This window comes from Capronia coronata (assembly GCF_000585585.1).
Source record: "Capronia coronata CBS 617.96 chromosome Unknown acBCG-supercont1.7, whole genome shotgun sequence".
NCBI classification, from domain to species: Eukaryota; Fungi; Ascomycota; class Eurotiomycetes; order Chaetothyriales; family Herpotrichiellaceae; genus Capronia; species Capronia coronata.
In genome coordinates this window covers 274,442-300,002 of record NW_006912899.1, presented here as the reverse complement: position 1 = coordinate 300,002, position 25,561 = coordinate 274,442, and the positions used below count along the sequence as shown (strand labels likewise).

At 53.5% G+C, this 25,561-nt stretch overlaps 6 protein-coding genes across 6 annotated transcripts; all 6 read left to right on the top strand.

Annotated features, from left to right (window-relative positions):
- Positions 1–317: 317 nt before the first annotated feature.
- On the top strand, positions 318–2,482 carry A1O1_07672 (uncharacterized protein; the record flags this gene model as incomplete). Its single annotated transcript, XM_007728538.1, has 2 exons — positions 318–1,685; positions 1,736–2,482. The coding sequence occupies 2 exons, from the start codon at positions 318–320 to the stop codon at positions 2,480–2,482; spliced, it is 2,115 nt and encodes a 704-aa protein (XP_007726728.1).
- A 929-nt stretch (positions 2,483–3,411) lies between these two features.
- On the top strand, positions 3,412–5,534 carry A1O1_07671 (uncharacterized protein; the record flags this gene model as incomplete). Its single annotated transcript, XM_007728537.1, has 2 exons — positions 3,412–3,505; positions 3,592–5,534. 2 exons carry the CDS (start codon positions 3,412–3,414, stop codon positions 5,532–5,534), a joined length of 2,037 nt encoding a protein of 678 aa, XP_007726727.1.
- A 963-nt stretch (positions 5,535–6,497) lies between these two features.
- Positions 6,498–9,243, top strand: A1O1_07670 (uncharacterized protein; the record flags this gene model as incomplete). Its single annotated transcript, XM_007728536.1, has 2 exons — positions 6,498–7,013; positions 7,075–9,243. 2 exons carry the CDS (start codon positions 6,498–6,500, stop codon positions 9,241–9,243), a joined length of 2,685 nt encoding a protein of 894 aa, XP_007726726.1.
- Positions 9,244–10,720: 1,477 nt separating this feature from the next.
- Positions 10,721–13,567, top strand: A1O1_07669 (uncharacterized protein; the record flags this gene model as incomplete). The annotated part of the gene is made up of 1 exon (XM_007728535.1): positions 10,721–13,567. One exon carries the CDS (start codon positions 10,721–10,723, stop codon positions 13,565–13,567), a length of 2,847 nt encoding a protein of 948 aa, XP_007726725.1.
- Positions 13,568–15,964: 2,397 nt separating this feature from the next.
- On the top strand, positions 15,965–17,308 carry A1O1_07668 (uncharacterized protein; the record flags this gene model as incomplete). Its single annotated transcript, XM_007728534.1, has 3 exons — positions 15,965–16,012; positions 16,158–16,645; positions 16,882–17,308. The coding sequence occupies 3 exons, from the start codon at positions 15,965–15,967 to the stop codon at positions 17,306–17,308; spliced, it is 963 nt and encodes a 320-aa protein (XP_007726724.1).
- A 1,417-nt stretch (positions 17,309–18,725) lies between these two features.
- A1O1_07666 (uncharacterized protein) lies at positions 18,726–19,417 on the top strand (the record flags this gene model as incomplete). Its single annotated transcript, XM_007728533.1, has 2 exons — positions 18,726–18,934; positions 19,114–19,417. 2 exons carry the CDS (start codon positions 18,726–18,728, stop codon positions 19,415–19,417), a joined length of 513 nt encoding a protein of 170 aa, XP_007726723.1.
- Positions 19,418–25,561: the final 6,144 nt, after the last annotated feature.

Genomic DNA, 25,561 nt, shown 5'->3' with positions numbered 1-25,561 from the left:
CAGTCATGTGACTTCGATCTCAGATGGAAGCCGGAATAATAGATAATCCGGTGTCTTGGCATCAGATCCGCCGACGTTGCAACTGCGATTCCTCTGTAAGAGGCAGTGCCAGTGGTGGAAGAGACTCGCCATTGCCATCGATGGTGCCAGCGACATCCTACTAGGTACCTAACAAACCCACCAGGTATATTCCAACCTCGAGCTCCTCTCCATCGATCTACCGACCACGAATCCTTCAATCTACACTAGGCCCTTGGGTGTCGTAAACCTATCGGTTGCCCGTGATCTCTGTCCTCTATGCCCTCATCATAGGCAGCATGAACCCAGGCTCCGTCCCCGTAGGCGGGCCTGCGAATCGACCACCAGGCACCATTCCTGTGGTGCGCCGCAAGAAGACTCAATCTGATCCATTCTTCAAAGGCCCTCGGAAGAATCCAGCCGGCATTACTGGCATCAAACAAGTAAACGGTCATGCAACTCCCCCAGTCAATGGCCAACCTCCTCCTAAACGAATCCCTGTGCCAAATGGCCCGCGAACCGCCTCGCTCTCCCAACCCGCCCTTCCTGATCAAGAGCGTGTAAGCGGCTTCAGTGATCCGCGACTCACTGCGGAGGGAATCCCTTACAAAGACTACAAGCTTGTAACATCGAAGAAGGACCTCCTGAATGGCCTGCGATACCACCTCCTGCAGCTAGCGGGTGAGAAGGCTATAGATATTCGGAATGAGGCCGAATTCCCGAAGCCCGCACGTCTTCATCGACGCGATCCTAGAGCACCGCCTCCCGGTCAACAGCACCAGCAGCAGCAACACAAAGAAGAAGACGCCCCGCCCGAGCCCAAAGATGGCTTGAATGCTGCAGAGCGAGAAGAGGTGAACAAGAGGAAAGAGGCTCGGCAAAAGGAGCGGGAGGCGAACCTTGCTCAGATTGCCCCGTCGCAAGGCTCGGGACGAAAGGTAAATTTCAAGAAGAAGACTCAACAGGTATTCAGACCAGATTTCTCTGCCGAAGATAAGCGTCGAATTCAAACCAACTACGAAGAGAAGCTACCGTGGCACCTCGAGGACTTTGACGGTAAACATTGTCTCATTGGTCACCACCAGATGGGATCGATGGGAACTACCGTTGCTTTCGTCTACGAGCCTGGGACAGACTCTCCCAGATTCCGGTTGGTCCCCGTCGAGAAAGTCTACCAATTCAAACCGAAGCGCGAACTTGCCCAGCAGATGTCGATCGAAGAAGTCGAGGCAGCCATGAAAAAACGTGGCACTGATCCTGAATGGCTGATCCGACAAAGAGAAGCTCGCATTGCGGAGGCGTCGCGCGAGCTAGCTGCAAGGCAGAGCAGGGGCCTTTTCTCGGGCGCTGCCAAGACAGAAACCTTTGCCGGCAGGACAGGCGAAGATGCAGACTTGGACTTCGAGGATGATTTCGCCGACGACGAGGAGGGTGATCTTTTCGTTGACAAGGATGAGGACGAGAAGTTCGCTGAGAAACGAATCAAAGAAGATCAGTTACAAGCCAATTTCCTCGACTTCAAAGACCTTAAGGAATACGATGAGGCCGAAGAACGAGAGCGACGGGAGGCAGAAGCTCGAAAGAAGAATTTCCGCGAGCTGAGGAAGGCTCTCGAACGGAGAGAGCGCAACTTTAATCATGCTAGCGACTCTGAATACGAGTCATCGGTGAGTTTGTTCCTCTTTCTGCTCATATAACCCTGCTGATCCATTTACAGACCGATTCCGAAGAAGAGCGAGAGCGCTTAGAGCGTGAGCGAATTGCCAATCTCAAGAAGGAGGAAGAAGACGCCGACGGTAAAAAGTCTGCCCTTCCATCGTCAGGTGGAAACACACCCTCCGGCCGCAAGGAGAAGCACGCCGGCACAGCAAGCGATCGCGAAGGAGGAATTAAGAAGTCCTCCTCTTCGAAGTCCCTGAAACGTCCAGGCTCACCAAATCTGTCCGAAGCTTCAGGGACAGACGCCTCGACCAGAAAGAAATTGAAGTCACGGCACGTAGCATCCACACAACCGACCCCCGGTCAGTCTCGGCCAATGTCACCAGCAAACGCTCTCGACGCTTCAGCAGCGCTGAAGGCACGCAGACGTGCTGCAGGCAGTGGCGCAGGATCCGACACGGACACCATGCTCAGCGACCGCGATGGCGGCGCCATGTCGGACGCCAGCAGAACCAGGCGCCTCAAATTGAAGATGTCAGTCTCACCCCCTGCCACTGGAACATCCACGCCGCAGCCGTCGTCGCGCGGAGGCTCGCCTGCACGCTCACCGGTTCAACAACCCATGAGCCCCACTGCTTTCCCTTCGGTGCAGGATATCAAGAACGCTATTCCCCCTCATGGCATCGCCATCAAGGACTTGATGAAAGTCGTGGCACATCCGAAGGATCGACGGGCGGATTTTGTAGCCTTGGTCAGAGAGGTCGCGCGCATGGACAAGGAAAGAGGTGTTTTGATGTTGAAATGAATGAGAGCATGGATTGCATCGGTCAGGCATGTTACGACAGGGGACATGCCTTATGTATGAGGGAAAAAGGCCGGATGTTTTGCGAGTTAACATTGATGCCTACGAGCTGAGACTGGTGATCTTCGATTGTCTTAAGCTGTGGTTCCCGCGTAGAGAGGCGCAGAATCTGGCCTGTTGGGATGTTAAGTCATGAGTCCTCTATCAATCCGTTCTGGAACCAGTGTTAGCTGCCACTGCAGGGCTGATAGCGACCAAGTGTACAACGCGACATCCAGCTCTTGTGCCTCAGGCTCTATTGGTTGCTGGGGGTGTTTATGGACACGAAGTTGAAACCTCTGAATAGTAGATTGATGAATTGATTGCAGAACTATCTAAGATGAAGAGGCTGAAGACCTTGAAGTAGGTCCAGAACAATGAGCAGTAACCACTGCTTCTGTGAATAATGAGGAACATCCACTGAAAGACAGTGCCAATGGAACCTGAAGTGAAGGTTCCAACTCACGACAGTATATATCCTTTCTTCAAGGAAGCAGTCGTGGAGGGAGATTGTGTACCTTAGTCTGTCCACCCGTGTCTCCTCCACTCCCCCAGTCACTGATAAAGATGATAAGGATGATAAGGATGATAAGGATAGGGCCCCTAGGCCTTAGCAGCCGTACTACATTGTTACTGCCTCATCAGCTTCCGTCATCCCCAATCCTGGTAGCCTTCAATCCCGATTGATTCCTTATGCACTGAGCTCCAGGGTCAAGACTATAACCATACGACATGTGCACGGTCTTGCCAATGACTCAGAACGTTGCTGGCGATGCCTAAGCCTCTCATCATTCACCAGGCTGTGGTACCAAGAAGAAAAGCTTCCCCGCCCTCAGAAACACGAAGAGTCAACCGGGCCTGTACCGAGTGCACAAAGCGCAAGATCCGATGTGATGGTCTTGTTCCTTGCCAAAACTGCCGCAACCGCTGTGTCGAGAACAAATGTACATATAGGAAACGGAGTCGGAGGACAAACGCTTCTTGGAGGTAAGTCCGATGGCGTTTGCGATCAGCGCTATTCATCTCGGGGTCTAATCAGGCGACACCCAGATCTATAAGTCAATTGTCCAAAGCCTTGGACGTCCGCAATCAGATACTCCGGCAAATTTTGCCTGCGATTGATTTTGAACGGTGCCCCGGGGTATCGAGAGAATATATCACGCGGCTCATAAGCGACGAACAGGACGACAAGTCGATTTCGCCAGCAGACGACGGTGAAGACGGCTACGATGCTATCCAAGTGCCGGACGTGATCGAAGAAGCCGACGAGGCTCTGCACGAATGGAACGAAGTACCTCCGGAAGATAATCCTACTCCGCCTGTCGGCGACGACGTTAATGGGTTGGCCCAAGAGCAAACCCCGCGGCCTCGTCCAGTTTGCTCGCCAACCGGCGCCGCCTTGAGAGCTCTGTTTGCCGCCTGCCCTCCTGCGAAACAGAACTTCTTGCGGCTTGGACGATCGTTCTTGCACGACCAGAAGTCCAAGACAAATTCAAGCCCCATGGGAAGCAATGACAAGCCGACCACGATCTCCAATACGACATCTCTACCTCTATTCACGACACAGCAAGGAGCTGTTGATGCATATTTCGAACAGGTCCATGCCATCTTTCCTATGATCGACGAAGTGTGGTTCAGGAGTGTCTTCTCGAGTCAATCGCGAACGGATGATGCCTGGAAAGCGCTGTCCAACATGGTTCTCGCTTTAGGATCCATTGCAGCCGGAGACGACACCTCACATTTCTCCTACCACAGCCAGGTGCGGCAAGTGATTGGTTACAACACTTTCGGATCTGGAAACCTGGAGACCCTCCAGGCTCTGATCCTTCTAGGAGGCCTATATCTATACTATGTCAATTCACCGAACACTGCGTATCTGGTCATGGGGACGGCATTCCGAATGGCCATAGCCATGCTGCTACATCGGGAGTCATCGGCGGCGCCACAGACCCAGGCAGGATCCTCCACACATCCGCCCAGGTCCATGTCTCGAGCCGAGATCCGGAGGAGGACCTGGTGGTGTCTAGTCTGCGCCGATTCCTGGATCGGGATATTGTCGAGCCGTCCAAAACCCGACCGGTGGGATCCGCTCACCATGGACACAGCCTTGCCTAGTACCCATATCGCTCCTGCTCTTGCTGCTGCTCAAGCTGTGCCTGGTCTTGGCCCTGGAGCCACCGGACCGGAGACAAGAGACTGGTTTGGCACGTCGCTTTGGCTCAGTGCGGACTTTTCCAAGGTCTGTACTAAGCTCGGACATAGAATGGCCCAAGGGACTCGCATGACGGCCCAAGAGGTCTTATCCTTCGATGACCAGCTCCAGGTATGGAGCAAGTCTCGTGCCTTGCGAGTCCAATTGGGGAGCACATGTCCCAAGTCTGTCCGAAATAACCTGGGCTTCTTGATATGCCAATTGCAGGTCGCCCGCCTGGTCATATCACAACCGCATGTATTGCGATTGGCAGAAGACAGACAGGCCTACGACGCCTTTTCCAACGAGGACTGGCAGGTGGTTTCAATGTGTCATAACGCCGCCCACGAAATCATTGACGCCATCTGCTCCAAACCTGGCTTGGACAGGATATCAGTTTGGAATTCGACATTCGTGCTCTTCCAGGCCTGTGTGACGCTCCTTCTGTCAATCGCCATGAGCCAAAAGAATGGGAAATTCCCCGACGATGCCGTCAATGACTGGCGACGGAGTGTCGAGCGGGCCATGCTTGTCTTCAAGGATATGGCGCCATTCACGCGACCAGCGGACAGATATGGTGATGTTGTTCAAGCGCTCTATGACGGGCTAACCGCTCTCAATGATAACGGACAGAACCAGGCTTCGTACGGGGACTCGGAGGGAGACACGAGTCACCTTGCCACTCTCGGGGTGGTACCGCCGGACGACACAATGTCCCTTGACCAATACGACATGACGATGCTAGAACCGTTCCCGAATTGGCTCGGATATGATTTCTTGTTCGAAGACGAAGTTGTCAACTGGTATCCTCTCCCTGATGCCTAGGATTCTTTTCGCGTGGACATGAACGGCCACAATTTAACTACCAAGCAAGTCACGCCTTGTTTTGCATGGATGCCGCCCCACCTGATACACATTCTCTCCTCGACGCATTATCGCATGATAGACCGGCAGCTAGAGTCTCGACCATTCAGAGAGTGGCGAGCAGCGATGCGGTTATACAGCAGCCCAGATGCTATACTGCTGCGGAGGCCAAGTCATGGCTCTCGTTGGGCGAAGTTTATTTTCAGCACCATCGTAGGACGGAGTTGATAGTGCTGCCACGCAGTGTGCGAGCGGCACATCCGTACCTGGTGCGTGTGGACATTATGGGGCAACAACAGAGTCGGTCGGGGTAGCGTCGACCTGTCAACCTACGTTCGAGTCATCCATCACCACGCTCGTATGGGCATGATCGTGCCGTTCGTTGTGTGATGTTGTGGGCGAGGTTTGAGATGACCTCGATGGCCTTAATGTTTCTCAAAACGGGTATACAGATACTGTGGTACGTACTATGAAGTTGAAAAGGGAACAAGTTCAATTTGTTCCCTGTACCATGGACTCCGGATGTACGCCAGTGCCATTTTGGGAAATCCGCGGAAAGATGTATTCCCGTCGGCAAGCTGAACGCATCCGACTGGCTGGAAATATGTATTTACGGCGCCAGAATGGAGATTCTCCACCGATTGAGGTTCGTTGATTCAACCTCATTGCTTTTCTGGGGTCTTCATCTCCATCCAAAGTGGGATTCAACGCCAGAGAATGGCCGACGGCCCGCCATATCAGCTTGACCCTAGGGAATAAGATGAAATGGCGTGGAGAGAAACTCCGTGATTCTCCCACCTCCTCCTTGCCATACCTGCTGGATTCGTCGCTTTGTCTTTCTTAATATCCAACTTCACTCGTTCCTGTGTTTGGATGACATTTGATTCTTCCAACTGAAAATCCGCACATATTCGAACCCCCAAAATGGCAATCAAGCAACGACAGGACCTCAACACAGGCTGGAAATGGCGACTCGCCAACGCCAACGGCGAGGCCAAAGCCGACGAATCTCTGAAAAGCTGGACGCCGGTTCAGTCTTTCCCGTCTGTGATCCAGATGGAGCTCCTGGCGCATAAAATCATTCCGGACCCCAACGTCGGAGAGAATGAACGACAGATTCAATGGGCTGGCCGTGCCGATTGGGAGTATTCTTGCACATTCCCAACTCCCGAAGGCTCGACATTCAATGATTTGGTGCTGGAGGGACTCGACACATTTGCCACGGTGACACTCAATGGCCGAGAGATCCTAAAGAGTGACAACATGTTCATTCCGCACCGGGTAGAGGTCACGTCTTTCTTGAAGCCGGTCAAGCAAGACAATGAACTGTCCATAGTCTTTGAAAGCGCCTGGAAGAAAGGAACCGAGCTCGAGGCGAAGTTTGGTCCGCGGAAGACCTGGATGCGCGATAGGAGGAGAATGCATACGCGCAAGGCTCAGGTACGTGCTCAAAGTCTATGATACTAGTAATGTCCATTATCTCATGTCATTGTCCATCCAGTATCACTTTGGCTGGGATTGGGGCCCGACTGTCTTGACGTCTGGACCGTACATGCCCGTCTATCTGGAGACGTATTCGGCAAGAATCGACAATGTGCATGTCACCTCTGACCTGGCGGAGGACCACTCGACGGCTACAGTTTCGATTGCCGTAACCGCTGCTGGACCCTCGGCAAAGACGGTGCGTGTCAAGATCCTTGATTCGGCCTCGTCAGCAGTGTGCAGCAACCTCGACATTCCGCTGGACGAGTCGAAAAATGGTTCGGCCACAGTTGAAATCCGCAACCCGCAGCTCTGGTGGCCCAATGGCCAAGGCGCGCAACATCTGTACACCCTTTCGGCATCTCTTCTGGATGAATCGTCGTCGGAACTCGACAGCTCTACCACCCGATTCGGCATCCGCACCATCAAAGTGATCCAGCGGCCTCTGGACAATGCGCCGGGCAAGACGTTCATGTTCAACGTCAATGGCCGCGACATCTTCGCACAAGGCGGCAATTGGATCCCAACAGACATGTTGCTCCCGACGGTCACGCGAGAGCGATACTTCAGCTGGATCCGACTGGCCAAACTGCACCACTTGAACATGATCCGGGTCTGGGGCGGCGGGATCTACGAGACGGACGACTTCCTGGACGCCTGCGACGAGATGGGCCTCCTCGTGTGGCACGACTATGCACTCGCGTGTGGCGACTACCCCGTATACCAAGACTTCCTCGACAGCATGCAGGCGGAGGCGGAGGCGCAGACGGTGCGCATGCGCAACCACGCCTCGCTGGCGCTGCTGTGCGGGAGCAACGAGGATTTCATGTTCTTCGACTTCTTCGGCAGTCCCTACGACTTTTCGGACCACGACGGACCCTTTCCCGACGACGGCCCGTTCCCTCAGCGGAAGATCTATCTACAGTTACTGCCGGACGTGTGCAAGAAGCTGTGTCCGGAGATCCAATACTGGCCGTCCTCGCCCTGGGGCGATTCCGGCGCCGGCCGCTCCAATGACGTGACGGTCGGCGACATACACCAGTGGGAAGTCTGGCATGGCGAGCAGAAGCCGTACCAGGAATACGGGGCTCTCTCCGGCCGCTTCGTGTCGGAGTTCGGCATGCATGGGTTCCCCATCATGCGCACCGTCGACGTGTTTGCGCCCGAGCCCAAGGACCGGTTCCCGCAGTCGCGCGTGATCGATTGTCACAACAAAGGCCACGGCGCGGAAACCCGGATCGCGCGGTACATGGCGCAGAACTTCCGCTATGACATGGACTTCGAGAACTATATCTACTGCTCGTACCTGTTGCAGAGTGAGGCGCTCGGGTATGCGCTGCGCGACTGGAAGCGCAAGTTCGGCGGCAAGGGCAAGGAAGAGTGCGCCGGCGCCCTGATCTGGCAGTTCAACGACGTCTATCCGTGCACGAGCTGGGCGTATGTCGACTACTTCCTCCGTCCGAAGCCCGCGTTCTACTCGATCCGGCGCAACTTTGCGCCCATCAGTGTCGGCCTGGAGCGGACGCCGAACACGAGATGGATCGATGAGGACAACCCGCGAGACTCGGAGATTCCGCGCTTCACGGTCTTCGCTCATAACACGACTGCACAAGAGGTGCAGTGTGCTTTGCAGCTTAAGGCGTATGATTTCTATACAGGAGCGTGGACGGAGGTCAACCTGGAAGGAATCGCTTCCGAGGCGGTCTTACTTGCAGGCCAGAATACTGAGTTGGGGGCAGTGAGTCCGCATCCGTCTTGGACTGAGGACAGTTTGATTATCTTGGAGGCGAGTCTACTTGATACAACGACCGGGAAGGTGTTGGCGAGGTTTGTCGACTGGCCTGAGCCGTATCGCTACTTGCTCTGGCCGGCAGATACTACCGTCACTATCTCGGTCGAGGGGGTTGCTGGGAACCAAAATAGTGGGGCGGCGGCGGATGGGGACGATGATCAATTCGAACATCTCGTCACAGTCGTTGCGAACAGGCCGGTCAAGGGGTGCTGGCTGGAGCCGGTATATGACGGCACCGAGACAGAAGACGAGCCGGAGCCGTTCTGGGAGGACAACATGTTTGATTTGCTACCTGGGCAGGAGTTCAAGGTTGGTGTCAATGGTCTGAGAGGGAGGAAGGTCAAAGCACGCTTCTTGGGAGACTGGGAGGTGAAGAACCCAATAGTAGCGAAGTAGAGATCTGAGGTACTCTGCCACGGTCCCACGTGGGAAATGTCACATCTGGCGCCGACCGGATCAAGTGAAAGATTGGCCATGATCCCAGGAAAAAGCCAGCAGTGGAGACAAGGAGAAGAACCGACACAAAGGTTTTGGTTGCGTGCTAGAGCTTGGGAGCTGAATCTAGCACGGAGATGCTTCTCAAACCGTAGGCGATCATCGAAACCTCCCGCTCGACTATTGCCATGTGGAAAAGTCTAAATCCGGGTTGACGTGGAAAGTTGGAGGATGATGGATGGTGGATGTTGCTTCCAGGATAAGGCTGCATTTGAGTATTGCAGTATCGCAAGGAGAAGGAACTATGTCTTTACCAGCGACTCTGGCGAAGAGAGGGAGGTAGATGTCCAAGTCATCCTCAACTTCGGAGAAATGACGAACCAAGACACGAACCTGAATGACTTGAGGCTGGTAAGCACTCCAGCCCCTTTGTGCCTTTGTGGCTACCTACCATTACGCCATACTACGTAGTAGAGATAGGCGAAGAGACGTTCCCGCGATATCTACATGGAATTATCACAGCGTATGCCGTTCATTCGCCAGAGTTTGAGAAACGAGAGAAGCGAAAAAAGAGGCTGGCAAGTCACTGTGAATATTACATCAGCGGCTGTGAGCCGACGACTTGAAGTACCAGGTACTTACTCTGTACAGAGTAAAGCGCAGAGGCAGGTCGGTCAAGGCACTTGAAGTGTAACAAGCCCCGGCCGCCAGCCATAGCACACGGCACGGCATCAGACACCAACTTCAAGGAAACCCACTGATAGGCAAGCTTTTAGAGGCCCGGCGACGTCGGTGTAGGCGCCCAGATAGCCGGAGAGCGCCTATTCCGCTGTTGGGTTACAAGTGATTCAACGCCTGGACCAGAGGTCGGCCTCTGTCCCAGCGCCAGGGTGCCGGGCGAGGGACTTAGGGGCGCCAAAACCCCTCCTAAGGATCCCTTACCCCCAGCCTCCAAAGTCCGTCCGTCCCTAAGCCTCCTAAGCCTGCCGGATCTTGCAAGTGGTCAAACTGGTCGGCAAAGCCTCACTAAACAGCCGGAACATCTCCATCTCTCGGGACGCACATCTCCCACATATCTCCTCCCACATATCTCCTCCCCCTCCTGCTCATCCACCCGCTCGACCTCTCTCACAATCTTGTATTTACTGCGAGCGCCACGTCGTGTTCCTGTTCTCTATCTTTGTTGTCTTCTCGCACACTCTTCTTTGTGGTTCGTTGGTCCTCGACGTTCCCGGCTAGTACGGTACTTTGAGACAGCCGCAGCTTCGAGGAACAACACCCACTGTCAGCCACTTTTCGCCTGCTTCTGCACCATTCGTTGACCTTCCAAGTCCGCCTCGGGACGATTGAATCTACAAGTACAGGCCTTTTTTACGCCTGAGCATCGTCCGGCGCCCATTGCTGCATTTTCTGCCCATTGCATCACCAACACAGTACCATGGACTCCAGCATACCCCTCAGTCAAGATGTTGACATGACCCTCACCACCGACGAGAACCAAACACCCGCCGAACCGCCAGCCCGGCTTGCTGCGCGCTTCTACCGCAAGTCGAGCGTTCGCCGCAAGTCCTCCGCCAGTTCCTCCCGTCGCAGCTCTTTGTCTTCCATCCATTCCCATTCCTCCACTCTCTCGAGCCATGGAGGGCCCAACAGCACTCACATTGCCCAACATCTCCGACGAGCCTCCATCATCGAGAGCCGGAAAGCCCGTCTGGCAGACCGAGCCGCACATGCAGAGCAGGTCCGTCGGCGCGCCGCTGCTGCGAAAGCATCCCAACGGGTGTCTTATAGCGAAGAAAAGGCTTTGGCAGCGCAGGCGGCGAGAGAGAAGCTGCTTGCAGAGATCGCCGCCCGATGTGAGGAAGAGGTCAGGCGCGCCAAAAAGATTGCCGAAGAAACCAAAGAGAAGAAGGCGGCCGAGCTAGCCAGGCTCAAGGACGAACTGGCCGAGAAGTTTGCCGAGGCGGCGAGGCGCAAGTCCATGTATCAACAGGGTCTGAGAAGACACCGGACAACTTCCTTGCCAGCCGTCGAGGAGAAGCGGGTTGCGCCCGCAGTGCTGCATCGGCCCAACCGGAACTATGCGGCCAAAATCATTCAGCGAGCGTGGCGGAGGTACTACAGCCGCAAAGTGATGCAGCAATTCACTGCACTTCAGCTCGACTTGAATCGTGCTAGCGACCTTTCATTCGAGGCACTGACACGTTTACTATCCGAGGAACGTACGTTGGCTGCCACCGCTACGGTCCTGCGGCATCTCGGCATCGTTGAAGACCCCAACGAAGATTCAGGAGCGGTCCGTGTCTTCCTCAGCGCCTACATCATTTTGGCCCATCCCATGCAAGCTTTCAGCCATGGCGGCAATGTGCCTCAAGAACAGGAACTGGTGGCGAAGGCTGGCGCTCTGATCCGGGCCTTTGAGTCCCACTCGCAGACTTTGGCGGCCTCGACAAGCAATACCATATCGGCGACAAGCAAGGATGCTCTACTCTTTGCATTCAACGACTTCACCTCTACATTCCATGCCTGGAAGAGTCAGGACTTGGGTGTCCTGATTGATATCATGGTCAATTCATTCGTCAATCTAGACCTGATCTTACAGGCAACCAAACACGACCATGAGGGTCACGTCGCACAAGACTATTTGGACGCTGTGCGACAAGAACAGGTCAAATTGCTCGCAAGACTGAAGCGACTCGCCGGTCCCGAACAGGCACTCGCCAAAGTCAGGTCGGCCGTTAGGAAGGCTCGAAAACAACGAGCTGCCGAACAACCACAAAGCAGTGAACAACGGGTGCCGCGCGCATCGACTCCAGTAAATGACAGTCTGACCTCAGCTCAAGCGGCTCCCCTGACACCTCCGGCTACTCCACAACCTTACCGAGGGGAAGTGGAGGCCAAGGAAGGCTCGTACGCTGAAAGTCTCGGTCAGATCATGACCGTCTTACCCACAAACCGGGAGATCGCCCATGAGATCCTGATCAACGGTAGCTTCGAGGTGCAACAACGACCATGGACCGATTCCCGAAAGGATTTGATGGAGTCTCTGCGTTCGAGCATGCGCGCTAGCATGCTGGATGGGAGCACCGAAGTCATTGCCCGGTGGACGCATGCCATGGCCGTGCTGATTCGTGAAAAGCTGATGAACCTGGTCAGCAAGCGGCACCCGCTATATGACAGGATTGACGGCTTTCTGGATCCTGCATTGATCGGCCAACAGTGCCGCAACGGCATGTTCTCGTATGACACATTCTTCGAGACCATGTCAGGACTCATCGCGCAGATCTGCTCGCCTGGCCGCGATGAAATCGTGAAGGCGTTTGTTGCAAAGACCACCAGCGATACCATTGACCGGCTTTTCGAGTTGATCAACATCATCGATCTCATGACCTTGGATCACATCAACTTTCAATTCAAATTGGCGGCTCAATCTGTTCTCGAGCGAGGCCATGAACACGAGATTGCTTCATTCGAACGAGACCTTCACGACGGAGTACATGCTCTGGAGCGAACGAAGCAGTGGTGGGCCGATGCGCGGTCAAACACCACCTCATCCGGCCAAACCGGCAGGGTCATCTACGCCAAAGGCTTGACTGATCTGGTGTTGCGCAACTCGCATCTCTGGCCACGCGAAGTCCCGGAGACGCTGCAACTCGACTACATCCGTCTGCTGAAGTTGAGGGCACGCGTCTTCCACATGATCGCGACGGCTTCTGTCCTGCTCACCACCAAGATCCGGCTCCGGCGGAACCGAGAGTCCCTGTGGACCAAGGACGCCGAACGGTTGATGTCTTTGGATCTGTTGACCAGCGACGCCCACCGGGTTGTGTCGCTACTGGAATCGTCGCATATGATGCCCGACTCGACGAAAGAAGGCTTGTTCAATTTCGTCGGCCGCGTGCTGCCTCCAGCCGTTGTCGCCGCCCGCAACGCCGACACCGCCGAGCAGGACCGGCAAGATGCGATGCAGATGCACAGCCAGTCCGCCTACGATCCGTGCTCGATGGACGACGGGAAAATGGATACCACGGACGTCTTCACCGAACAGATTGCCAGCTTCATGTTGAAGTCGTTGCGCGAACACGTCTTTGCCAGATTATCCGCCAGCGGCACGGCCGAGAGAGTGCGCACTGCCACGGGTGCCGCCGAGGCTCTGGCGCGTGTCGGCATGCCCGAGTTCGTCGAGGAGGTCAATCGTCTCGTGGATGAGATGGAGAGGATCCGCGCCGTGGATCTCAAGTCTCATGGCAAATGGTACGATCAGATCGCCGCTGAGACGTCTTGATTAAGCTTAGTCTTGGGTTGGTTTGGTTTGATTCGGGGTTGATGGATTGATGGATGGAGACGCTTGATGATCATGCCATTCAGCATCGGTACTATGGTATATGGCGCATCATCGCATTGGTTTTGATTTTTGGCGACTATATTTTGTTTCTCAATTGACCGGAGTGGCGGTGGGAGGAGGGAAGCGAAGCAATGAGAATGGAAGAGAAGAGATTGCTTTTGACGATTGACCTGTCGTTTTCTACCTACTTACTTATGATGACCGTTGACGAATCCCTGGACCACTGCAGTACATACATCTCACATATCTCATGCACTCACTCTCTTCATCATGAAGAGAGAGCAAAATGATGTTGATGACCTTTCTAGTGATGACTCAATGGCACCTTGTATCTGAAATGTGTTATGACTGACATTGGCTTTGACTGACATTGGCTTTGACTTTGACTTTGCACCCGTTCCTTTGACAACTCGTATACGCAGCTACTTGTATACGTATACGCATCGCCATCGCATCTACTTGTCGTGACACGGTCTGTTCGTTCTGTCTGGAGACAATTTGCCGTGTTATCAATCTTAGCTATCAAGATGATATAGCTACGGCATGGCATGGCATGCTCAACATTCTTGACGCCCCGCCGCAACGAGCATGGTAGGTAGGCAAGGTAGATTACCCTTAGCATGTCCTGTCCGTCCCGAGCAGCAGAAACTACCTACCTAGGTACCTACCTCGTCGACGCCAGAGATCGGCCGTACTGTACTGTGCTTGAAGAGAGGGAGAGAGAGAGAGAAAACAATCGGTGTTCCGGTGTTCCGTGGAAATTGTCTTCGCCACGAATGAAGACAGAATATTTCCTTTCGGCCGTGAACCTACGATCTGGGAAGACGTTCCGAAGTGTGAAGTGTGAAGACGAACTGTGAGGTATGAAGCAATGGGGACTGCTCTCGAGACACCGGATGTCCTGAGTCCTAAGGACGGCGATAGGACCTCGAACGGGAATGTCGATGCGACTCCGGCTCTGGCTCTGGCTATGGCTGCAGAGAGCGCACAGATACGTACCTTAGATTGGTCTTTTCCTTTTTCCGGTCCACGATCTTTCAGATTCTCTGATATGCAGCGCCTTGCCAGTGAGTGGTCCATGCGCTGCACATAAGCAACCAACTACCGACATACAGTGGTAGGTATCTGGATTCTGCAGTGCGGGAAAGATGGATCAGGGATCAGGGATGAGGGAAGATGGATGATGGATGATGGATGAGCCCGGATGCCGAGTCCCAACAAGTCAACCAGACAGTCGATCACAACTTTTATTGTCCGAAATCGTCAGTGTCCTTGACGCTTTGGGACACGCTCTTACGCTTCAGCACCCTTTTTCGGACAGATCCATTGATTTGTCATGCAGTGGCCGAATCCAAAACACTGCAGTCAGTTCTCTTTCCAGCACTGCAGTAACATTTCTCGAACCCTTTTGTTGCTTCTAGAATATCTTGTCTTGTCATTTCGCTTGGTGCACAGACATGCCCTTTTGTATCCAGTGATCGGGCGTCGCTTGTTTGCTCGTTATTATTGCCAGTGTCACTACTAGCCATGCAGTGCTCGCCATCTAGGCCTACGAAGCCCTAGCCCAAGCCCTGGCCTGCCCTTCGCTTGTCTTCGATTCGGCATTGACCACTCACTGACAGACTGTCCTCGCTTACGGTAGTAGAATGACGTGTTTCATTTGTCCTTTTCTCTCGCTTGGAAAGACAGGCTATCTACCTACTCGGTACCTACCGTCCATGCACTGGCAGTGTGCACGGCTGTATCTCCTATGTGAGGTCTAGATCTACCACCATCTCGCGAGGTCTAGATCTAGATCTCATCTGCAGTGGTGCACTGGCTTTTCCCGTTCCTGATTCGTTCTTTCTCAAGTCAAGCCTGATATTGATCTCGGATTCGGATCATCCCTTGCGCGCGCATCAACATTTCCGGTGCCTTTGAGCCATTTGAGCCATTTGAACCCTATGCTAGACTCGTTCAGTGCAGAGCAGAGTACGTACCAAGATCGGAATGGGCTGAAGCGAGATCCGCGCCGCCGCCACACGTGGCTTGCTGTCATGTCCCACAAATTACAGATCGGGACTGGTTGTGTCTCATTTCAATCAATCAAGGGAAGTTCCCTGGTAGCGGGAAGCCTAAGGTTGGACTTTCGCTACATCTTCCTCTTCCTCCCGCGTCGTTTCGGTTGACATCGGTAGTGTGTCCTTGTGTCACCCGAAGATGCTGGACATACTGGCCTAGTATCTACCCTTTGGGTCTGAGGTGACACGACTTTCTCCATGTTGAAACAAGGAACGTCGATCTTTCAATTCATCCCGTCTGACTCGTCGGGTTTCAAATGCTTGCATTCGAAGCAGAATGGCACATAACGATCCAGCAGCTGGTTTGGGGGTCCAAGATGAAGAGGTAAGTCGAGTTGAACTCAGATATATCTGTCCGGTCTTTTGTTAGTGTTTTCTTTATTGGAGGTGGTTGTGGTTGTGGTGGAAGTCGTGGTGGTTGTTGGAGTCAATCAACGTTCTAACCGGCTTTGTCCTGCTCGATGATATAGTACGAGACCGAAGACTCCGGATTCTACGAAGACATCTCTCTCCTGACCGAATCCGTCCGCTCGTCCATCTACGCGTACCGCTACGAAAACGGCCGCCGCTATCACGCCTACAAGGAAGGCGCGTATTACATGCCCAACGACGAGCCGGAACAAGAGCGCCTGAACTTGCAGCACCACGCGGGACATCTGGCGCTGGGGAAACGCGACTTTCTGGCGCCGCTGGCCGATCCGCGCAAGGTCCTTGATCTGGGGACTGGCACGGGCATCTGGGCCATCGACATGGGCGACCGGTTCCCTGGCGCGGAGATCCTCGGCGTTGATTTGTCTCCGATCCAACCCAATGCCGTGCCGCCGAATGTCAAGTTCGAGGTCGATGATGTCGAGGATAATTGGACGTTTCGGGAGGATTGGTTCGACTTGATCTTCTCCAAGGATATGTTGGCGGGGAGTATTGCCGATTTTCGGAAGTATTTTGAACAGGCATATAAGTGAGTGGGAATGATCCGAGTCAGCACAGCGATCCCCATTTTCGCATTTACTGGACTTCTATCTTCATGGAATGCTCGCATTGTGTCCGTCGCTGGCTATTGCGGAGTAGACCCCCATCCGTTGTCATTCGTCGCGTTGAAGGGAGCGCGTTAAAGTGGTCCTGGCGATCTGATTGAATATGACTGACTGAATGATGGCGATTTGATGATCAACCAACTAACATCTCCATGCACAGGCACTGCAGACCAGGCGGCTACTTTGAGCTCCACGAACTCAACACAAACATCCACAGCGACCACTATACCATCCCGGAAGACAGCAGTATCAAGCAGTGGGGCGCGCTCATGAGGCAGGGCATCCAGGTCATGGGACGCCATCTCGACCTTAACTTTGATGAACTCGCCAACCTGCTGCGCGACGTCGGGTTTCAAGATGTCACGGTAACGCCGTACAAACAGCCTATCGGGCAATGGCCATCCGATCCGGTCATGAGACAGTCCGGAGCAATCCAGCTCGTAGCCTTGCTCGAGGGCATGGAGAGTATGAGTCTCGCCGTGTTTTCTCGATGCCTGCATTGGTCCAAGCCAGATGTCGACGCGTTGCTCGAGAAAACGAAGCGGGAATTCACCTTGCGCAGAGCTTGCTACTATTGGCCGGGGTGAGTCTTGCGGAATCTTCAAGCGTTCATCGACGCGGTCAAAGCCCTGGGCTCATGCTGATGCTGATTAGGGTCGTCATCTATGCGCGTAAACCGGAACCCTCGCCGCCACCGCCATGATCGCACTCGAAGTGTGGTCCATTTTCAGACGAAGTTCGGTATTCAATCAGGACGGCAATGAAACGTCCCTGACATGGGTTGAAGCCCTTCACTTTCCACTGCTATGGGTTGCTTGGCTGCCATTCGGTCAAGCGGATCAATTGCCACTGGAGACTTGTCACACCAAAGAAATTAGCAGAAGACGAGTCGAAGTCTTATAGCTGTGCACCGGGCTGCTACAGAGTTTGACTGCTTCACCTCGCCGTTGATCTTGGAGGGAGTCCGGCTCAGCATGAGCGAAGTTGTGCTTGTTCCTCCACCCGTGGACATGATCCAAGATCAGGCGCGGTGAATTGGACATTTCCACGTAGCAGATTCGAGGTTCGCGATCAAAGCCTGCTTCTGGCAGAGAATATCGCTAGGGGAGAGAATATCTCTATCCATTTTGGTTCAAGCGTCCACGTCCTGGTTAAGCCAGCCCCACAGAGCAACAGATGGACGGCGAGGCTCGCTCCGTCCACCAACATTGGGACGTGCGGATTGCATACTGGTCGCTTCCATTCTGAACAGCCTCTGGCGTCTTGGGGGCATTTCTGCAGTTCAGCCATTCCGCGCGCTGAAACGAGGGATTCCACGCTTCAAGAGCTCAATATGGCGACATTGATCATTGACACGAGGAGGGATGACGAATCAGGTAGACGACCGCAGAAAGGGGCTCGCAAGGCTGTGCATCAGCTTGCAAGATCTTGTCTGATCTATTTTACAAAAATACTGTGAATCTGGCCGGATTCGAACCGACAATCTCTTGATTCGTAGTCAAGCGCGATACCATTTCGCCACAGATCCGCTACGTCACCACATTTTGTGCGTCGCTGATTGGCTGGTGCAATCCAGTACAAAATTTGGGAGAAATAATATATAGTAATGAAATAAGTTCCGCTAAAGTAACTGTTCGGAAAGTGTCTAGCCTCACTAGAGGCCGTCATGACACGAGGGAAAACCCCCCAGATCCGGGATCACGGCGAAAAGTGACTTTTTAGCAAGTGCAGGCACCAACCAGCAGGGTGACCAAAAGGTACTTTACGGTTGGACCACCCGTAGACCAGCCACGTGACCACGTTTGAAGCGGCGTGTAGCCTTGGCATTTGGAGACAACTCCGAGCCTCAAGTCCGAGACAGCAAGCAAACCTGCGCCATTCTTCCATTCCCTTCTCATACTATCGTACATCTATCTACCTTCACCCTTTTTACTTGGAAACTTCATCGTCGGTCTTGTCCTCTCGTCTCCTCTGACATCTCCAAACCCGAATCCTCATTTCAAAATGCCTCGCCAACGTGGTCCCGCCCGATCTGCCCCGTCCAGACCGACGGCACCAGCTCCAGCACCTCGGTCTGTAGCGCCACAGCAACAGCACCGACCGATGTCGACTGCAGCTGCGCCCGTCCAGCAACATGCTGCTCACCCGCCGCCTGCCCAGGCCCAAGCATCCCAGGGACCAGGACTCTTCGGCCAGATGGCCAGCACAGCTGCGTAAGTACCCTACTGCCTTATTTTGACGACCGGGGTCTTGCTGGGAGGACAGTCACCCGCATGGGAACTCATGCCCGCGGACTTGGGAGAATCAATGATCCCTGGACAGTCCGATCAGTGCAGAGCGGCGCACTGTATCATCTAAAATGGGATGATCGATGCTGACTTTTGGCGAACAGTGGCGTCGCAGTCGGCTCTTCCATCGGCCATGCCATCGGCGGTTTCTTCGGTGGTGGCTCCTCTTCCGCACCGGTCGAGCAGCAACAGCAACAGCAGCTTCCTACCGACGCCTACTCCCAAACCGGCCAGGCAATGGACAACGCTTTGTACACTCAATCCTCCTCGACCGAAGCTTCGGGTCCTTGCGCCGCCGACATCAAGAGCTTCACCGACTGCATGAACCAGAACCAGGGCAACTTGTCCATCTGCGGTTGGTATATGGAGCAACTGAAGGCTTGCCAACAAGCTGCTAGACAATACTAAGCCCAGCAATGCCCAGCAATGCCCAGCAATGTTGCATTGTCGTTCTCCTCAACTTCGTCAGGATCGACGATCATGTGGTGGATATGCAATGGTGATGAAAAAGTCCTTCAAGACATGTGTAAATAGCCAATACAGAGGCACTGCGGTCGATAGAGTGATGATTCTGTCGTCTGGCGCTCAGAAATGCATGGCATTGCAAGGCGCGTATCGTACTGCAAGAGTCAAAAAGAATAAAAAGAATAATACTTCGCCTCTCACTGGAATATATATGCTCCTGATGCTCAACGGAGTCAGAAAATCGTTGTTGGCGGTACTTGACACAGTTTTGTTTGTGGTCTTCATATCTTCTAACCTTACTCTTGTCCAGCCCGCTCTGAAGCCTGATCTTACTGATAATCATGAGACAGCCTTCACCATGGATCACGGGCGGTCTCTGCGGAAAAAGTTGCTGCCGTCGAAGAGACGAGCATGCTCATGAAGCTAGCTGATCAGTTTTGCTTCCTCAGTTCAAGTGCGAGTTGACGGGTCTCAGGTCCTTACCGAATGGCGATGACTTGGCCACATCTGTCGAGCCAAGTGCGGACGAGGAGGCCCCATGCACCGTAACAAACGGAGGTCGACGGCTCTGGCTCCAGACCATGGCTATTGTGTTGGTCAAGCAGACAAGAAGTCAGAGTCTGCGGATCCGCGACTCTTGATCCATATCCTTCTCGAGCAGAAGGTTGTCGTGGCTGGTCCGCCTACAAGTTGTGCTGGTCCGCAGACAACATTTCACATCCCCGTTAATCGGTCCCAGCACTTCTCTCGAGTCTACATACTACCTCTTCCCACAGTCCCGTCAACTCTGCACGCGTCTGGGTTCTGTGCTTACCCCCAGGGGGGTAATAACTTCAAGAAATACATCTGCGACAGTGGGTCAAGAATCAAGAGAAGATGTTAGCCGGGATTCCATGGTCCCGGTAATGCAATACGTGTGAGCAGTGAGCATGTTTTGCTTTCAAGCTGTTCTTTTCATTCTGTCGCCATTACTTGGAGTCGGCTCATGTACAGCAAGGCATCCAGCAACGCAGCTCGTGCGTGTGGCGGTTTCCAGGGATCATGTCCACCTTGAGCAGCTGGATCAGATGAAAATTATGGACAGTGTGCCGTGTTTTGCTATGGCTTACCCCGTATTCGTCGTTCAGATCTGCATTCACTTCGGGTTCTTGGAGCGAGAGTGGAACAGTTGGAAACGCAGCTGGCCATGTTGAAGAGGGGCCTTGCCGATATTCGACGATACCAAAGTGGCCTGGTCATTGGTCTTGGTCGGTTGTGGTCGAGGGTCCACCCTGGGGTAGAGGTATTGCAGGTAAGGCGGACAGCAGGTGTCAGATCTTTGGTAGTGGAACCGAGGTCAGGAGAGGAATTAGGGCGTGGATTTGATACAGCATTCGAGCAGACAAGGGCGTCCAATTTCCTAGGGGGCTAACAGCTGATGAACCATCAATGCTCACAATCGAAGCGAAGCATCCTTCGGGTCCGAAACACGGGATTCTAGCTCATGGGCTTCTATGGAGGTCTACTGGTCCCGGCTATGTGGTATCGCATATTTGCATTTCTTATACCAGGGTTCAAATGGCTTGTGAACTCTGCTGATATGAGGATCCGCATGTCGGCCTCACTGGAGCAGGTGGCCTCCAGACGCGTGTCAACGACAGGTCGAGGAACAAAAGATTGGATGTGTGAGCATTCCGACAGGGCATATTTCCAGGAACACAAGTCTGCCGGTCGTCGAGAGGGTTGATTCTTGGAGCAACAAATCCGAGCCTTGGTCAGAGCTGAAAGGGGCATGAGATGTCGTTCTGGGATCGACGATGGCTGTATCAAGTCCACAGTCCACCCATCACGAACCGTGGTCAGCAAAGCTCTCGAGAATACATGCTTCCCTTCTCTGATTGGTGTTCCGGCGTCTGATTGCCACCACTTTCATGATACAAGGTTGTTTTGGAACTCCACTGCTGAGGGTCGTGAGTTGAGTTGAGTCAGTTTTCGGATTGCTCGATTCTGTGGTCTTGTGCTTCCGCAATGCCGAGCCGTCATGTATGGTGTGGGTCAGAGAAAGACGCTGGAAATGCGAAGTCGCATGTTCAATGTTCTGAAGCCTCGACGAAAACGCGTGGCCTATACTGAGATATACCATCCTTGTCGTCGGGCCGTCACCTTGACTCGGCTAACCGCTGGTCACATGCAAAGGGGACCGGGTTTCCAGGATGATACGACGAAGAGCCAGGGCGATATAGTAAGCAGTGGGATGGGAATGGAAATGACTGTTCCCTGAGGCCTGGCCCACAACAACGGCACAGGTGTGATGGCGAACAGTACCTAGGTACTTGAAGCATGGGTCACTCTGGCTTCTTTCTGTCTGATGGTACCGTTTAGACTTCTGGTTGGTTGGTCGACAGCCACGTAAGCGTCTAGACTTAGATTCCCAAGGCTACAGTATCAGCATGAAACGTTCAGTTGTTTCCCGGTGACATTCCGCGAAGGAGTACAAGTTGAAGTTCATGGGACCTGCTTTTAGGTACAGGACTCAGCGTCGGGGGTTGTAAGGTGAATCCGTTGGATGACAGGGCTGTATGGTGAGCCCCTTGGATCACATCACTTAGTATAATGGCTGCTGCAGTGCAGTGGTGCTCAGAACGGTATCATTCCGGAGACGACGGGTTGATTGGTCCGAAGGAAATATCATATATGGAGAGATGAGTCAGACTCGTTGTGAATCTGGCGAATGGGTAGAGAGATGCGCTGCCAGTGCACCATTCGAGGAAGAGGAAGAGGAAGAGGAAGAGCAAAAAGTCTCCAGGGTTTAGAATATGGATCCTATTGGGTTCCCCCCAACTGAAGGATTGGCTTGATTGGTGTCGAGTACCGTGGTCCGTCTTGGACCATATCACTCTCATATTAGAAGTTGAAAGCAAGTCGACTCGGCCAAGAGACTGACTTGTTCACAGACCAGAACTTGAACGTGACATGTAGTAGGAAAGAGATTCGCAACCTACCTAGGACATTGACTCATGCAGGACTAGTACCTACTACCCGGTCTCCAGAGTATCTGTCGTTGTCTACCTGTACCTTTTATCACCATCGCCACAACGCCAAATCAGGACCCAAGACTCGAAGCGATAGCCTCATGAGGGACGTACTTGGCGAGCACCAGGCACCCGGCGGGATGGCCATTTGAAACGTGGAGGATGCGATGCGCTGCAATGTTCTGCAAGTTGGTAGCTGGGAGACGCTCGAACTGACTGCAGCACAGCTCGGGTCCCTTCCCTTGCTGCAGACATGGCCCCCTCCATGATACAACAGGGGAGCAGGATCTCAGGGGTGGTGGTGGTGACCGAAAACTGCAGTGGGTGCCTTGTCTTGTCGCAAAAGTACAAAACAGAGTACGTACTCTGTAAGGGAGGGTTACACCGATCTTCTTGTCTGACTACCAGTGTGGATCGTGGCAGGGCTGCGGCTGTGAGTGAGCATCCCCAGTCAAGTTAGCGAGGGAGGGGCAGCAGACGACGCTAGAAGGAGAGGTGACTCGGACTTTGTTCACCCTTGTCCTTCGAGAAGAATGCCGCATTGGGAAGGGCCACGCTGGGTTGTTAAGGAACTAAGTTAGTACGTGGTAGTACTAGTGATAGTAAGCAAAGCTGAGGAGCCTGAAATACTTATCGTCTAGTACTATCATGTACTAGTAGACGTCGCCTCAAGGCATCAGCCATTCCAGCCATACGAGTTCCACATTCGTGCAGCCTTCCCGATTGGGATGGCTTTGCGAGCTGTGATCCTCAGCTCCTCGCGTTTCAGCAGCAAAGCCACGATCTCGGTCTGCATTCTGACCTTCGTACTTGTGGGTGGCCCGCATCGTCCTAGCTTGTGCACTGCCAGGTGGATGAATGAATTGTTGTGGGACCCTTAAATGAGGACTCTGTATACTAGCATTGGACTGCTGCTGGGAGAAACTGACAGCTGGCGGTGGGCTGAAATGAATTACCACGAAGAGCCTCGCGTGTCCGCGTATCCTCTGCTAGATTTTGCTAGATTCTAGGCTCTCGCATTCGGTACTGAGGGTCCGATTTCTGATTGGTTTCCCGATGTAAGTGTCCCGGAAACCGGTCGCCGGCGTCGCACGAACGTTCCATGGACCATCCGGGACCGGAAATCTCGCTCCTTGGTCCTGGGGCTTCCATGGCCGCTTGGAAGCCTCTGGGTTAGTATTATTCGAACTCCTCCAAACTGGCTTACCTAGGTACCTGGCAACGGTCAAGCCGGTGCGGCAATATTGTGCGAGACAGAATAAATGTTTCCGGAAACCTCGGCGACGGTAAGGTCACGAGTGCCTCTCGACCACCACTAAGAGGAAGCGGGCGGAAGTGGCCAACTTGAACGTCGAACTCGTACAACCAGAGTCTCTGGTCACGAGGATTTCGCAGAGAGCAACTCAGTTGCATGTTCATGCTGAATATTCAATATTGAAATTGCGGGGAGTCTGCAAGGTTTTTCGGCCGCCTCAGAGGGAAAGTTTTCAAACTCCGAGAGCGGCGGAGTTTCGGACGAAGCAGAGATTCCAGGTCCGCACAATGCAGAAACGCATACCACTGCAGTGGCACTTCCCGTACTGGCACAATAATGTACGGTCGCCCAATGCGGGGGTTCAGCTGACCCGAGCATAATTAATGTCACAATTGCCGTTTCAGGATGCATACCTAGTAAGAGAGCATAACTCAAACTCTGTGGTTTGTCTGCGGAGGCCGGAGGGTTTCTAGGCGCCGAGTCGTCGACTCTTTGGTCCGTCTCCAGTAGTCCTGGGCCGCCGCGTCCAATCATATCGCCAGTTCCCCTGGATGCCTGCCCCGAGGACAACAAACTCAAGCCACCACGGACAGCGCAGGCTCTCGAATGGCAATACGAGGATACGCTCTCGGCCTTGCTGTAGGCCAAAGGAATACGAAAGGTGGTGCCAGTGAATACTAATCTCCATGGAGTCCACGGAGACAGACAAGCCTCGTGCAGCTTGCGTATTCATCCTTGGACAATCCAGTGGACAGACGGTCAGGAGAGATTGCAGTACGTACCTAGGCATGAACAATGGAGCTTTCACTTCAGGCAGCCGTGGATCTGCATGAAGCACTGCACAGCACAGTATAGCACTGAGCGAGCACAAACCCACTGGAACACTTCGCATCTTCCACTGAAGCGGGAAGGGATAAACGAGGGTGCCTATTCAAATCATACTCTGATAGCTGGCGCCTTGAAAGTAACGGTAGATAACATTATTAATGTTCAAGGGCTGAGTTAGTCGCTTACTGCCAATAGGTAGGTAGATACTCAGAAGGTAGTATTCAGCCATTAGATTCCCAGGTGCCAGGTGCCAGGTGCCAGGTGCCAGGTGCCTGGGGGTTGTAGGCGGGGTGATAAGCGATAAAGAGCGTTTGTCAGGGCACCCTGGGCGTTGCACGACCCCCATGGAATTTGCCGATGAGGGCTTGGGGGGCCGTATCCAGGCTTCGACCAAGGCCTATGAGCCCGGGGAACATCGTTCGTACATGGGCATAGCAGTAAGTGGTGAAAGCCAGCCCAGGCGGAGTCACCGAGCACTGTGGTTGAAGCGCCAACACCAGCACAGGACACCTTGCAGTCGAAGCAGTGCCTCATGTTAGCGTGACATCGACCGATTTATCATTATTGCGTGCAAGGAGCCATGATTTGTGTCAAATCGGAACTGCCTCTAGTGCTGGTAAACTTGAAGCCTAGAACGTGAGTTCATGTTGCGTTCCAGATTGGACAGTTCAAAGCGAGGCCAGTGGGATGGAATGCGAGGTCAGGAATGTGTATACTCATGGGGAAGGCATAAGGATGAATTTGCTTACGGGAGCAGTGACACTCTGACCAATCTGGTCGTCAAATTGGAAGTAGCAACATGTGTTAGAGTTCAACTGGTAATGTTGCAACGACGCATGGCTTACCAACCTTACAAGAAGCCCAGTCATCCAACTTGAGGGGGGCCATCGAATAATCATTGATACAAGCTGTGTCATCACGATTATTGGTGGATTGGCGGGGAAGAGATGGAACCTTGTAGGTGTTCTTTGTGTATTTCTCAGCAAGAATCAC